This window comes from Eucalyptus grandis, chromosome 7 (genome assembly GCF_016545825.1).
Source record: "Eucalyptus grandis isolate ANBG69807.140 chromosome 7, ASM1654582v1, whole genome shotgun sequence".
Lineage (NCBI taxonomy): Eukaryota > Viridiplantae > Streptophyta > Magnoliopsida > Myrtales > Myrtaceae > Eucalyptus > Eucalyptus grandis.
In genome coordinates this window covers 48,126,228-48,140,482 of record NC_052618.1, presented here as the reverse complement: position 1 = coordinate 48,140,482, position 14,255 = coordinate 48,126,228, and the positions used below count along the sequence as shown (strand labels likewise).

The 14,255-nt window shown below is 44.5% G+C and overlaps 2 protein-coding genes across 2 annotated transcripts; both read right to left on the bottom strand.

Moving 5' to 3' along the window:
* Positions 1-477: 477 nt before the first annotated feature.
* LOC104453915 (probable WRKY transcription factor 3) lies at positions 478-4,066 on the bottom strand. The gene is made up of 4 exons (XM_010068568.3): positions 3,300-4,066; positions 2,302-2,978; positions 2,045-2,203; positions 478-1,169 (listed from the first exon to the last, which is right to left on the bottom strand). Exons 1-4 carry the CDS (start codon positions 3,609-3,611, stop codon positions 896-898), a joined length of 1,422 nt encoding a protein of 473 aa, XP_010066870.2. The 5' UTR covers positions 3,612-4,066; the 3' UTR covers positions 478-895.
* A 2,548-nt stretch (positions 4,067-6,614) lies between these two features.
* On the bottom strand, positions 6,615-14,188 carry LOC104455744 (mitotic checkpoint protein BUB3.3). Its single transcript, XM_039317870.1, has 14 exons — positions 14,031-14,188; positions 13,789-13,919; positions 12,972-13,054; positions 12,040-12,291; positions 11,851-11,923; positions 11,313-11,393; positions 11,159-11,240; positions 10,642-10,742; positions 10,203-10,296; positions 8,844-9,092; positions 7,695-7,817; positions 7,547-7,603; positions 7,389-7,463; positions 6,615-7,030 (listed from the first exon to the last, which is right to left on the bottom strand). Exons 1-14 carry the CDS (start codon positions 14,133-14,135, stop codon positions 6,929-6,931), a joined length of 1,608 nt encoding a protein of 535 aa, XP_039173804.1. The 5' UTR covers positions 14,136-14,188; the 3' UTR covers positions 6,615-6,928.
* Between the last annotated feature and the right edge of the window lie 67 nt (positions 14,189-14,255).

Genomic DNA, 14,255 nt, shown 5'->3' with positions numbered 1-14,255 from the left:
GTCCCACGCAGTCCCATTCTCTCTCTCTCTCTCTCCTACCTGTTCTTCATCAATCTATCTACCAAACCCGAACGGGTCCCCCGCAATAAAACCAATTTAGCTTTCTCGTCAGGCCCTTGCCGTCCCTAGACGAAACAGTGACTCGAAGATGATTAAAGCGGCTCACGACGGTCGATTACTCTCTTGAAACCGACGTGTCGATCTCTGTGCACTCGCTCTCTTACCTTCTATGGTTCTTGTACCTGAGTATTAACAGTTCCATTCCATACAGTCATACAAAGAGTTCAAGAGTTTGTGTATAGGGAGATGCAGAATATTAGTGGTGGGCCTGCAGTTCAAATCGTGACCTCAAATTGGATTTCCAACTTTGGAGTTGGGTTTCTCAGCCTCTTGGGCTTACCACTTCGGGAATAGCCACGTTCTAAATGCCATGAATGAACTCTTCCACCTGGATATGATGAGTTTCAGAACAAGTTGTTGAATGAGAAAACACCAGAAATTTCACTCAAGAGTCATCTGCAACACCAAACAAATTATGTGGACAGCACTTACGTTTCCATGTACAGAAAGAATGCGCAGCCAAGTGAAACAATCTCAAATCAAGTCATGTTAAAAAAGCCTAAGGGTTCTAACCACTTAACACTACAGCACAATAGTACCCCAGAGCTCTCGGACCCAGGCGATTCGCCCTCGAAGCGGCTTTTTCCGACTTTTCTCCCAATGTATTATTCAATATGTGCAAAAATCAGAGCAATTGGCATTGACCAAAATCTGCAGCCTCCCAGTATGAAAAGGAAAATCGAGCAAAGTAAATTTAACTTTTGGTCATAGCCTCCTTCAAAAACAGATCTCTGCGCTACTTGCACCACATTCCGGGGGTCACAGACGAGGAAACCTAGGTTAGCTGTTCTTCCTTTAGACGTAAACGGGACGTCAGCTGCTGTTGCGCACTGGTTCTGAACATGGCATGCTTCTCCAGTTCTGCATTCTGTTGCTGTCTTGACTGTGAGGCGTAGCTGTTGGCGACACTGTGGCTGCTCGGTTTAGCAGCCGGAACATCGTGATTGTGTTTGCCTTCGTATGTCGTTATGACAGCTTTAGGGTCGCTTGAAGCCCTCTCGACATGCTTCCGGACATTGCATCCTGTAGTTGTGCATTTGTAGTAGCTCCTGCGTGTTAAAGAGAGAAGATTAAAAAAGTCAGTGACCATAATTAAAGCGGCAATTCATTGCAAATGCGTAGCTTGAAGTTCTAATTTTACAGCATCAAATGTATAATATGCTTATTTTACATTGCAACGCTAAAATGATCTCGCAAATTCAATTGCATTATGAATTCCACTTCATACACCCGCCTCTCCCGAAAGAGAGGAAAAAACTGGATGAGGTGGCCCCAATCATTTTCAGTGTGAACAGCCTATGGAACATATGCTGATACTTCTTTACCGTCTAAAATTTGCAGACGAGGAAGATACTGAAGGAAGTGGAACAGAAGGGTCAGGCAGGATTCAGTAGCGACAAGTTGTATACCTAAATCATCACCTGTTTACTTAATCATTTTCACCAAAATCTCGTGCAAACGGTGAATTCAAAGTTGTCAAAATCCACACTTTTAAATAGAAAATAACAGATAAAAATGGTGACCAGGGATTTAGCATGCCGTCATAGCTCATTGTTATGTAACATCAATGACGATATTCAGGCTTCAAGAAATATGCTCATGCTGCCTTATTGTCCAGCAAGGTCGGAACTGTGAATGATCCACTATGCGGCATGGAAAATATTGTTCGATAAGCGAGGGACATGGCAAGTATGATCGACGAGGACAGCGTAACCATGGTCCATGGCTGGTGAACTTTGGTAGTCTGTTAGAGTATCGGAAATTGCTGTGCAATTTGAAAATCAGTTCATAACCACACGGAAATAGTATAACGACTAGCAACAACATCTGGACTGAGGAAAAAGGAGAACAGAGGGACTATCTCGGATGGAATTTGGATTCAGCTCGAATAGACGAATGATAATTAGAGAAGTCATCATCACACCTTGGATAAGGGTTGCCTTTGACAAGTTTCTGCCCATACTTGCGCCACCTATAGCCGTCATCCAAAAGATCGACTTCACTCGTCGTTTGCACGATTATCTTCGGTTCTGTGATGGTCCTATGCACAGATCCTGCATCCGGAGCCATTACCTCCATGCTTCTGCAGCACAAAAATGAAAATGTCTTCATCAGCATCCCACAAAAACCGCTCAATCATGAAATACTAATAATACTCGTTAGTATTGTCGGTGTTAGTACCGTCGCTTTGGTTCAGGTTCATCCTCATCTCCTTCATCGGCTCCAGTATCAGCATCGCCAACTTCCTCACTGTCACTGGTCCCGGAGAACTGTGCAGGTGTGACCTGGCTAGATTCCGGATCCTGAGGCATCAATCCAAGGGGAATCTGAGAACTTTCCTCAACGTCTGAACTCCCATTGGCAGCTCCAGAGTCCTTCGCGCGCTTATTGCCCTTGGGGGGCTGATGATTGTGCTGTCCCTTGTAGATTATCTCGGTTATCTGGCCATCCAGAGAGCGCTCAACCTTCTTCTTGACGGGACAGGTAGGGTGCGTGCACTTGTAATAGCTCCGAGGGAATTCGCTTCCCTTGACCTGTTTCTGACCATACTTCCTCCAATTGTAGCCATCATCGGCAGGCTTATCAATGGCAAATGAAGACACGGGAGGTCTCTGATCGGGGCGAGAGAAGTCGATGGGTTCTGACTCGATAATTTTCGGTCCTTCCAAGGACAGGTTCTGCTGGTTCATCATCGACGTGCTCACTGCAAAGGGCGGAAACTGCATCCTTCCTAAGGATAGTGCAGCGGTCGAGGAAGATGCCGATGCATACCCGGATTGGACGTGATGAGGCTGAGCTTGCAAACCTTGAGTGCCCATGCGGAGGAAGCCGTGTTGGTATGACATTCCTAGATGCCCCTGCAAAAGCCGCAAAATCAATCGGTTAAAAAGGTAGCTGATATGGCAACTTACATATCAAGATCAGTGTTCGAAGCAAGATCATCAATTAAAGGCTGAACAATACTAGCGCCTCTCTTGAGCATTAGAGGAGACTTTTCGCCAAATCCTGGATCTCTGATGGAGGAACATTGTCTTCCTTACTAGCCACGAATCTAAATTTGTACCGAACGTTACTCAGCAAGACGGATGAAATCCAACTAAGCTTAGCCACAGCTGTAAACATCCATGTGTTCTGGAAAAAGTAAAACGCACAAGACCTATTACGCTAAAAATGATTACCGGAACAGGATGGAAGGTCCCGGGGGAGTCGAGCAAAGCCCCCGGGCTCAGCCCCGGTGGTATGGCGAACAGCGGCTGCGTGACCGCCAATCCATCCGGACGGCTCTGCTTGAAACGCAATTCTCCTGGGGGCAGGACGGCGGTCCTCTCGGGCGCGCTGCTGGCCGAGGGGAAGGAGAAGCCGAGATACTGAGCCGTGGGAGAAGCCGCGGTGGCGCCCGAGAGGAGCTGAGAGAAGGACTTGCAGTCCTCGCCATCGGGGAAGAGGTGGGAGACCATGGTCATGGGGCCCGGGCTGAGTCCCAAGCCCATCCCGCCCAGCCAGCCCCCGCCACCACCGCCGCCGCCGCCGCTGGAGCTGGCGAAGAGCGAGTCAACGGAGGGGTGCGGGGGAGGGCTAGCGAGGGGCGCGCGGGAGCCGTTGGCCTGGCGTGAAATGGCGGCGGCGGCGGTTGGTCGTTGCCCGCCATCCTGACAAACGAAACGAAAATCTCTCCTTCCCTCTCTCTCTCTCTCTCTGGTCGTTTCCCTTTTGTTTTCTCGTACTTTCTGTGTCTGGAAAGGCAGGGAAAGACAATGTCTGCTCGGCCTGTTTTTCGCCTCTACTTTTCAAGATTTCGATGAGTTTAACCTTTTTGGGTATTTGTCGTGCGGAATCGAAAGGAAAATCAAGAAGAAGTCCACGCCGCATCGGGGGGAGAGACAGAGAGAGAGAGATTGTCTTTGCCTTGTTCGAGTTCCTTTACTTTCCAGAATCAAACTGCGAAATACTAAACAATTCTCGAGAAGACGGAAATATCCCGAGAGCGTGCGCCCAAAGCGGGACGTGATTGGCGAATGCCATGCAAGTTGGGGAACCCCCCCATCCCCATCGAATTTACGACCCTGTCCCCGACGACTTCGATGCACGAGTGGACTTTTGGGCACGTAGACTCTCGAGGGGGGAAAATATTTATGTATATATTAGCATCGAGAAGTTGCAGGGAAGCAGCCGCTTAGGGCTTGTTCCAAGATAAATTTAATAGCCTTTCTTTTCATTTATTGAACATGCCTACGCATAGTCTTAGGGCGTGATAAATGATGGCGTGGCATGCTTGGACTTTTGGAGCGGAGCTAAAGTCATCGCCCGTGCACGGAGTTTTAACTTAGTTCCGGCTGTGTAATCTGTAAAAGTTACTGCAAAAATCACACTCAGAACGTGTTGCCCATTCCCCCTTATTCTTTACGAGGAGATGTGCGGGGATTGATGTTGCTATAGAGAGAGAGAGATTAGAAATGATCACTTCCGATCCAAGCTCGTACCGATCCCTTCCGTGGGGATGTCTGCACCACTTGCGACTCGGAGGTCCGGTCATGCTCAGTTGCCGGCGCCCACAAAATCTCCTAGGCATGCAGTATGAGCGGTTCAGAAATTTACTCAAAAGTGTAAATAAAAATGCGTGACCGAATTGAATGAAGTGGACGCCTTTTACTATTGCACTGCCATTTGGCTTGTTAATCTCTGAACTACTAAAATATGTAGGCGTGCGCACAGAGCTTTGGATCCGATCCAATAGATTTTGTGTTCGAGAAAGTCTCACGGAACAATCTCTAAATTCAGGCCACACAACATCATCGCGACGGCCACAGACGGCATGACATCGTGCAGTGGCATGCGTTTGGACTCACGCAAACGGATGATTGGCATCTGCGCATTTCTTTTTTTACGGTACGCCCGACGGCTAAAAAGAAGGGGAAAAAAGAGGCCCGAAAGTGGAAACATTTTCCTAAAGGTGGAAGCGCCATGTCTAAGGTGAGGAATTTTCTTCCTCTCTGTTTCCTACTGACACGACAGATGATGGCGAGCATCTGCAATAAAATTAAAGAAGATCCTCATGCTCAGATATTCCAAGCTGCCCGGATATTAAGGTTTGGGGAATATGCAGAGCTTCTGGGGACCAGGAGCAGAAGATTGCATTTAGATATGGGGGTCATGTGGGGTTGGGGTTCCGTACAACCAGTTAACAACGACAAACTGGCAATCGAAGTGAGCTTTTATTTGCGCTCACGCCATGACTACTTTCGTGCCACCACGTAGGCCCGGATTCAAGATTTACTTTGATACAGAGAGAGACAGAGAGACAGAGAGAGGATCTCGGATCGGCCCCGTGATCGTTGTACCTTAGAGAATTAACTCGATGGGCAAAGATGATGGCCACTGAAACACCATTTCACCATGTCTTGCCTCCGTTCTGGGGCAAACTGCGCATCTGGTACGAGCACTATGGGAAAGTTGTTTTGGATATTTTTCCCACAGTGAAAGGGGAAGGATCCGAACTCGAGGGCAGGAGCCTCAATGATTGACGACACATTCCGACGCTCCACACCGTGTCACCTACGCCGAACCTCTTGCTAGGTATCAACATTCACAAATAGGACACCACGTACCAAGGATTTTGGCTTTTAGCCCGAGCCAGACCAATAGCTTCGGATTGTACAGCAGCGAATTTGATGCCAAGGATGCGCGTTTGATGCTGAGGAGAAGTGACACTGTGGCCACGCAATTCAAGACTACCAAATAATCGCCACCCGGTCTCGATCATTTAAGCAAGGGGGTCGAGATGACAATGGGGTTTACTGAAAAGAGAAACCAGAGCCCCATCGTATCCAAACAATTCAGATGTGCTGTGCCGATCTTTGTGCATAATCTACTACCTTAATAAAAGGAGATCCTACCAAAAGATCAACTTCAGAAGCTCAAGCCCCATTAAATGCAGCTGCTCCTATAAATTTTATAAAGGGGCAGACCCATCAAACGCTAATTAGACATCTCTCATAAAAAGACCACTGAGCTTTAATTGGCTTCAGTATCGTCCTCGGCATAGATTTTCCCTAGACCCTCATTCATGCCAGACTGGCAGTAGAACCAAGTCACGGTGCTAAACATAAAACAGCCTCATCAGAGTAAACACTCGGAGTTCACATCCACCGGTTGACATTTTCAGTTGTATATTAAATCTAATTTGCTAAACATGCTAAATATCTAGTTACAAACTATTCACACCAAATCAGCCAGTAAGCCAATGTCATAAACTAGCCGTATCCAAGCAATTTTCAATTTTCTTTAGCATCATGGGCTGAATAGTTTTCCTGCATTTAGCAGTCAAGGAAACAGCTAGGTTCACCAGCTGGTGCCCATCTGCAAATCAGCTTTCAAACGATGGATAAGGCATTTGCTCCAAAACACCAAACTTAAGTTACTGCATTATCTTTTGGTGAAAAGATACAGCCAAAAGATACAGCAAACAGAATTTAAAAAAGGCAGCAATGCAGTGCTTAACAACTAACTTTTGCTGCGACAAACTTCGAGGAATGTGGTGCAACAATGCCTCTATACAGCCTTTGCGAGCCATTTAATTAACATTCTCCACAACATAAGACAGGCAAATGATCCACACATAGTTCTTCAGAGAACACGAGTGTCACATAAACAAAATAATCAATGTCAAAATGCTTCTTATAAGTAGGGGTCACATCTCATTAACCCATCACCAGAGATCTCAACCCCTAGTTGTCCAACCAACATAAAAGCAAAGCTGAAACCTTCATCTAATCAGCTCTGAGCATATTATGAATATACTAGGGTACATTCACTTGGGACCAATGTCTTTGAGAGCGCAGATCTGCTCCTCTCCCATGGAGCACATAGCAGTGACAACCAGATCTTTTCCTTCAGCAAATCCATCCTTGATCTGTGGAGCTCATGGAGAAACACATTATAAACACCAATAAGTGATGAGTAAACAAAAAGGTAACATGACATAACAAGAAAAAGAAGAAATCATGAGGTTGCTGGAAATCTAGAGAACACAATGGTTGACGGTACCAAAGGCTGCTGGGAGATCTTTTTGAAGAATCTTTACTCAAAAAGAAGCATGTAAACTAACAGCATCGAGTCAGACACAGACTACTTTACAGAAGGCTGATTGCAATAGGTTGGAAGTAACAGTCCAGGAAATGGAAATGTTGACTTCATATGCGAACCAACCACCCATCAAGAAGAAGATTTAGAAAATCTCAAGATCTTATTTCACATTGAAGTAGACTGACCTGTCCAAGCAGAGCGTCATCGGTTGGAAGCCTCAGGTCATCCTTTGTACTCCCATTCTCAGTCAGCAGACTCAACTGAAATTAGCAGAGCCCCATGAGTGGCTCCATATAATATAAAAACAAAAAGGCAGACTAAACCAAATTAAATATGATCTTACAAATCCATCCTCAGAAATATCAATCAGCTGGTAATCAGTACGAGTGACATGGGGAACCTACAAAAGCAGTATAAAGATATCAGGCTAATTAGAAATAGAAAATATATTTAAGTATAAGGAAGATATACTAGAATTAAAAAATCCATACATCACAATTGTGAGATGATGGAACTATATCTTCAAGCTTCTTGCCATTGAAGATGTCAATTCCAACAAAATGACACTTAGCATGGCCATGCTTGCCAGTTTTGGAAGTAGAAACCTCAACAACCTGCAGTGAAAATGGAGATATCCGTACAAAGCCAATCATCAGACCAGAAAGTTCACAATTTCGCATCAGATGCGAACAAACTGTAGCAAAAACAGTGAAGCCAAAAGAGTTGGAAAAAAGGGTATTAGCCAAGGCCGTGGGTACATAGACCAATCAAAGTCAAACAACTCATAAGCACGGGACAACAATCTGCAAGCAACAAACATTGGTGTAAGGATGCTACTTAGCCAGATGACATAAACATTCTCGTGCACAGAAAACATATAGTTGAAGTTGCAGCTCATAAAATTAGAGTTGCACGGAAACTTCAAAGACAGGAAGAGGGGTATATGACTAGAAAAGTTCAGATTTTCGATACAGGTGGTAATTCGTACGGTATTACTTGTGTTGGCAACACATGCCAAGGCAAAATGATTAGATGCTGATTATTTCAAAGTGGAGGTCAACGTGTCAAATCATGTAGACAATCAATTTACAGCGCTCGCGCCTCCTGTTAGATTCGTCCCCAGTATTTCACTCGCTTCATGTTTTCAAGATCCTCCGTCTCAATACACCAGTCCATAATTATCTCGACAAGTACCGACGTTTTACCTTTGCTAGAGAAAAATCAATGCAAACACACAATCAAGCGGGAATTTTTCGAACCGGTAGAGCAACAAGGATCGTGATTATCAGGAAACGAGACCGAAATACGAGCTCGGCGGACCAAAACTCGCGGCGCGTCGGCAAGAGAAACCGCTAAAATCTGCGAAGATCACCGCCTCCCGATCGCCTAAACAGCCGATCTACCCCCAACCAATCGCCAATTCCTCCACAGAGCAATATAAAAAAGACAGCAATCGCGCACCAGGAGGCCCCCGAAAAAACAAATTTTTAGCGCACGATTAGCAGAAAATCGACCGAAACACAGCGAAATCGACGCGAATCGAAACACCGATCAGTCGATCGGCTCGACGCGACGGAGGAAGAGAAACGGCACGCCGTTTCTTCGAGGTCGGGGAAAGAGGGAGGGAGGGGGAGGGAGACCTTGCAGGGCCGGTTCTTGATGACGATGTAGCCGTTCTTGCGGATGGTGCCGGCCTGCTGCGGGTACGTCTTCGAGGCCCCGGCGTCGGCCTTCGACTCGAAGTGGTGCTCCTCGTCCGACATGGCGGCTCCGCCGAATTGGAATCGCAACGCAGAGAGAAGAGAGAGAGAGAGAGAGAGAGAGAGCAAATGTGGAAAATCAGAGGAGGAGGGGGGGGAGGAGGAAAAATGAAGAAGAAGAAGGAGCCCCTAGGGTTTGCTCGATTTGGATCGGGTCGGTTTTCCACCGTTGGATCCTTTTTTCGGCGAAATGGCAAAAAATATCTTCTCCCGTCCGTCCCCCTCTTCCACTATTTCGCCGGATGAAAAAGACAAAACAGGAGGTGCCAAAAATAGCGCACGTGGCTGCTGTTGAAAATCAAGCAAATCCTCCTCCTCCTTTCTTGCGACTAAAGCACCCGTGATCATCGTGATTGGTTGGACTTACCACAAATTCAACCTATCCAAATATGTAATCAAGGTTAAGATCCGCATGAAGATATGTCATGTCGACGGTCCAAATTTATCGAAACCACAAGAGGTCAGTAATATATAATCAATCTCGAAATTCGTGTGTGATTATGTCATATTAACGGTCCAAATTTGTCGGAGTCACGAGAGGGTCGAGATCGGTTATTTATAATCAATATCGAGATTCACGTGGAAATTTGTCGGAGCCACGAGAGGCCGGATACCAATGATGCTCCGTAAAATCAAGTTTCAGTTCAATGCTGTTGTGAGGGCCGAGAGGGTTTTTTTTTTTCCCCTTTTTGTCCTCTTTAAGGATCTTCACTTTATCAAATGTCGTACCAATTAATGGTTCATACGTCCATTCAGATGCAAGATCCGAAGACGAAATGATGTTGCTTGGTTTGTCGAATTCATAGCGCGCGATTGACACGTGAGTGGACGCGAATCTATTTGCTAACCATTGGATTGAGAAATCATACTTGCTGAGAGCTAGAGCACAAGATATCACGAACTAAATCTTGCACTGAACTACCCAGTTGAAGATCCATGTGTAGCTTGTTACACAGAATGCTAGAAGACCATTCCTTCATTTCAGATTGTTTCTCTGAAATTTGTCCAAGTCTCTGTGTAAACAAGGGACGGCGAAACACGAGGTACACGGCGATCATTTGCGCGCTATGTTGATCAATAATCCGGAAGAACAGTAATGATACAACGGGACAACACGTGTTGTCCCGTGAAGAGTACAACAAAAGCAATAGCAAAAGCCAAAGATTGCTGCTTGTCCAAGCAAACTGACGGCGAACGCTTCGTAGATAATTCCCATAACCTCCATGTCTGGCATCAAATAGACTGCATTTTGGTGCCTGAACTACCAGCAGAAGCTGATCCGGAGCGAAGCTCATTCATTTCGAATATATGAATTTCAGGAAGTTCCTCCCTGCTAGGAGAAGACAAGGACACGACAGATTACAAAACCTTGCCACAGACAAAAAGTCAAGACATGGAATGCTTTTAGCTGTTAGGTTGGCAAACACAATATCATCTAGGGAAACCATGAATAAGAGGAGGGAAAGTTCCGTTAGCTGATCCAGTCGCTTTTTGGCTCGATTCTTTTGCACAGTTAAGGTCCAATATGCATGTACAATTCTATCTAATATGATGCCTTTCACATATCCTTTTTGTCTTTCAACCAAAAAAAAACATATATATATATATATTTCCTTTTTTTCTTTAATCAAGCTCCATTATCTTCAACTGAACAGTGAGACAAAAGAATTCTACTTACAATTCATTAGCTTCTTGGTATGTGTAGCTTGACGCAACTGCCAAGAGATGAGCCCCATGGCTATAGGACAAAGACGCCACGCTATTTCCAAATCTGGTTAGCTGAAAGCAGAATATGCTGGAGTGAGATATGCTAAATAGCCCATTGCTACTAACAGAAAGAAAAAATGGGCAAGCACAAAAACAGCAGAAAATGGGAGGAAATTCATGTGGCAAGGTGCAGATACGCATTGGTCAAGACATGATGCAATTCTTTTAACTTGAATCTGGATACAGCAGGCCAACAATTCATAAGATGGACAAAAACAAGTCTTCAACCATCATAAAAATGCCATTTCCAAATTTCTGGTGAACATATACAGTACAATCTACCAAGGTGGAAAATCAGTTCCCTGATCATAGTAGATGTATTGACCTCTGTATCACCAGAGGCACATTCCAAAAGAATTACCAAATCATGTAATGACAAGAATTTCACTAATTCGCCTGGACAGAATACAGGATCACATGAATAGCACCTCAAGTAGTCTTCTCCTATTGCGAGCATCCCATATAGCCACATACCCTTCATCATCACCAGTCACAAAAGAACCCAAGCCCCTACATAAACATCCATACGACTATGAATTCACATAAATTGCTAAGATCAGCTACTAAAGGAATTTCACATACAGTGGATTGAATACAATGTCATTCACCGATACCAAGTGATTTCTTCCATTCTTTGCCTTCGGATGGCACCGGAATGTGTAGCTACAACGGCATATAACTCGACATGTCAGTATTTTAAGCCATACATATGCCGCAGTCTGGCAAGAGAAACATAAAGGGGAATAAAGGAACTTTGAGTCAGTGTAAGACAAAAGACAAGTGCAATTTTACACTGTATTGATGCTAGAAAATTCAAGTAGGCTTTCTTAACCAAAATCATATACAACATCCAGTAACGTTTCAGATTTCTCATAGTGAAATAATCTAATTATGATTAAATAATACTTTTTCTACCAAAAAAAGTCATCAATCACAAATATGGTGCATTTCCAAGAATTTGATGCACAATGGCTCTGGTATATAACGTGGATTGTCAGACTAGAACAATCAGTACAGATTTTAGTTTAATGAAACTTTATATAATTATCCTGTAATCCTAGAGTTTTAATGTTTGCATGACCAAGTATTGACGGCTGAAGAAGTGCAGCATTCTACTGACCTGCTGTCATTTGAATTGGATGACGGAGAAATCTCAACAGCTACACGTCCATCAACTGATCCAACGGCAAATCCTGCAAAGACACCACCGTGAAGGTGTGTTTAAAGCATCAAAGTTACTCCTTCCATGATCTCACATAGGGTATAACACTCGAGCCATATTCATACCTAGGGTAGTCCTTAGACATACCTTTGAAATAAACACACGAGCTTATGCATCTTATACGAGCATCAACTGGTGATTCTTTCAATTGAAGTGGTCTTTTTAAATTGCGCAAATCGTACACATATGCTGAATTTCCAATTGCAACCATTAGATTACACCCAGATAATGAGATGGACTCCACCTCTCCATTTGCATTAATTAAATTTGCAATAACTTTATCGATGCGCATGTCCCAACAAACTACTTTTTTGTCTAAGCCAGCTGTAATCACTTGACCTGCACCAAGACACAACAGCAAGTGCAAAAGAATATCATAAGTAGACAAGAAAATCTTGTGATTATGAGTGACCAGAAAAATTAGAATCTGACGTCACATTTGATCTCCTTTTTTGCTAGCTACTTGTCAGAATCCTGTGAAGACCTCCAAAAGTGCTGGGGATAAATCACTTGGCATAGAATCAGGAAGTAAGCTGTCTGTGAGTTCTCTTTTACATAGGTTGTCGAATACCAAACGCACAGTTGATGACCAGCACTAAGCTAAAGATGGAATAAGAACACTTCATAACAACTAGGAATCTGTGTCCCTTTAGATTTACAACTTTCGTGCAAGTTGAATTGAAACCTAATTAGAGCTTCTTACAGAAAATTGTATTCACATTCCACCCTAAGTGCCACTTACAGGAAAAGGAGATTTTAAAAACTGAGAGCCTGAAACATCTTATTCTTCACAAAGGAAGATTTTTAATCTTTCAACAAACTTGCTATTGACATAATTATTTAGATCCAGATGTCTCGTGTGTAAAACAAGCTTCAAGTTCCAGATTTAAACCTCTCTACAAGCCCACGCCATAAATTGATGCCAGGGAAATGACTTCATTGAAGAGATTTTTACCTTTAATGGAAGAAATATGTTCAGTATCTGATACATCAAGGGTGAGATAGTGTTGAGAACTTACAAGTTTGATCAGAGCATTCAATACAGGTTGCTATATCAGCATGACTTCCAATCGTGTCCTGAGCTCCAGAGTGCAAATCGTACCTATATACAGTTTCCAAAATGATTCGGGGAAAGGATCTTACTAAAGATGAAATCCAGCCAATGAGGCAGTCAAACGTAAGAAAAATTACTCCCCTTACATCTATAAGATGCTATACCACTTAGACAATAGACCCCAAGGAAGAACTACATAACCGAATGAAAGCAAACCAAGCTTTTTAGGGAGAGAACTCATTTCCCATGCATTAACCTTGTCATCACTCCTCCGAATGTTCAAGCAACAACTTAAACCACACATTGTTTAGGAATCTGATGTACTGACCGACAAGACATTTATGTCAGCAACCCCAACAAGCCTGACTCTACAATTAAGGGCTGCACGAAAACAGTAGGGAACAAAGAAGTAACCGCCAAGAACTTCAAAAGGGCAGATCGACCCAACCTCGTGCTCACACTTTAGAGCAAGACCATGTAAAGTCTAAATCTTAAAAAGATGCCACGCTCACAAGCCTAAGTTTAGAACATTTACTAAGTTTCAAACACCCGAATTAGCAAGAAAATCCAAGTTCCTGATGATGGTGAGCTGTTGACCTCCCTAATTCAGAAGCCCAATTCCACAGAATTATCTATCGACTCGCTCGAGCAGCGAAGAGGCACAAACGCACGAACCAGTAGCATCAACAGATGGGCAAAAGGAAAGAGAACGCAGTAATTGAAGACAGAAAGGCGAAAAAAAAGAACTCGGCTGCCAGTACGGTCTCGCGAATCGGATTCACCTCATCACGGAACCATCAGAGCCGACGCCGAAAGCAACGGACTCGTCCTGGAAGCAACAACCGAGGAGGGCGGCTTCGGAGGGAGCCTCTAATCTGAGCTCGGAACTATCCGCGTCGAACAACCTGAGGCACTGCGCAGAGCACAGCTCATCAAATCCCAAACGAATGAAGGAAAACAAAACTTAAAATACTGCGAAAAAAAAGAAAAAATCATTAATTTGGGAGAGAGGAACCGCGCTCACAGAGTCCCAGGAAGAGACGAGGAGGTTGTTGGACCGGGGAGCGAACCGGACTCCGGAGATGGCGTCCCCGGCGGGGCTCTCGAGCTTCCGGCGAGCTGCAATCATCGGAGCGCCGCCGTGCAGATCCGGAATCCGCCGCAGGGATTGCGGAGGCGGGCTTTCGGGTCGGGCGCCGCTCTAGCGCTCTTCTCCTTCTCGGGAGGCGATCGAAACCCGGAAACGGGA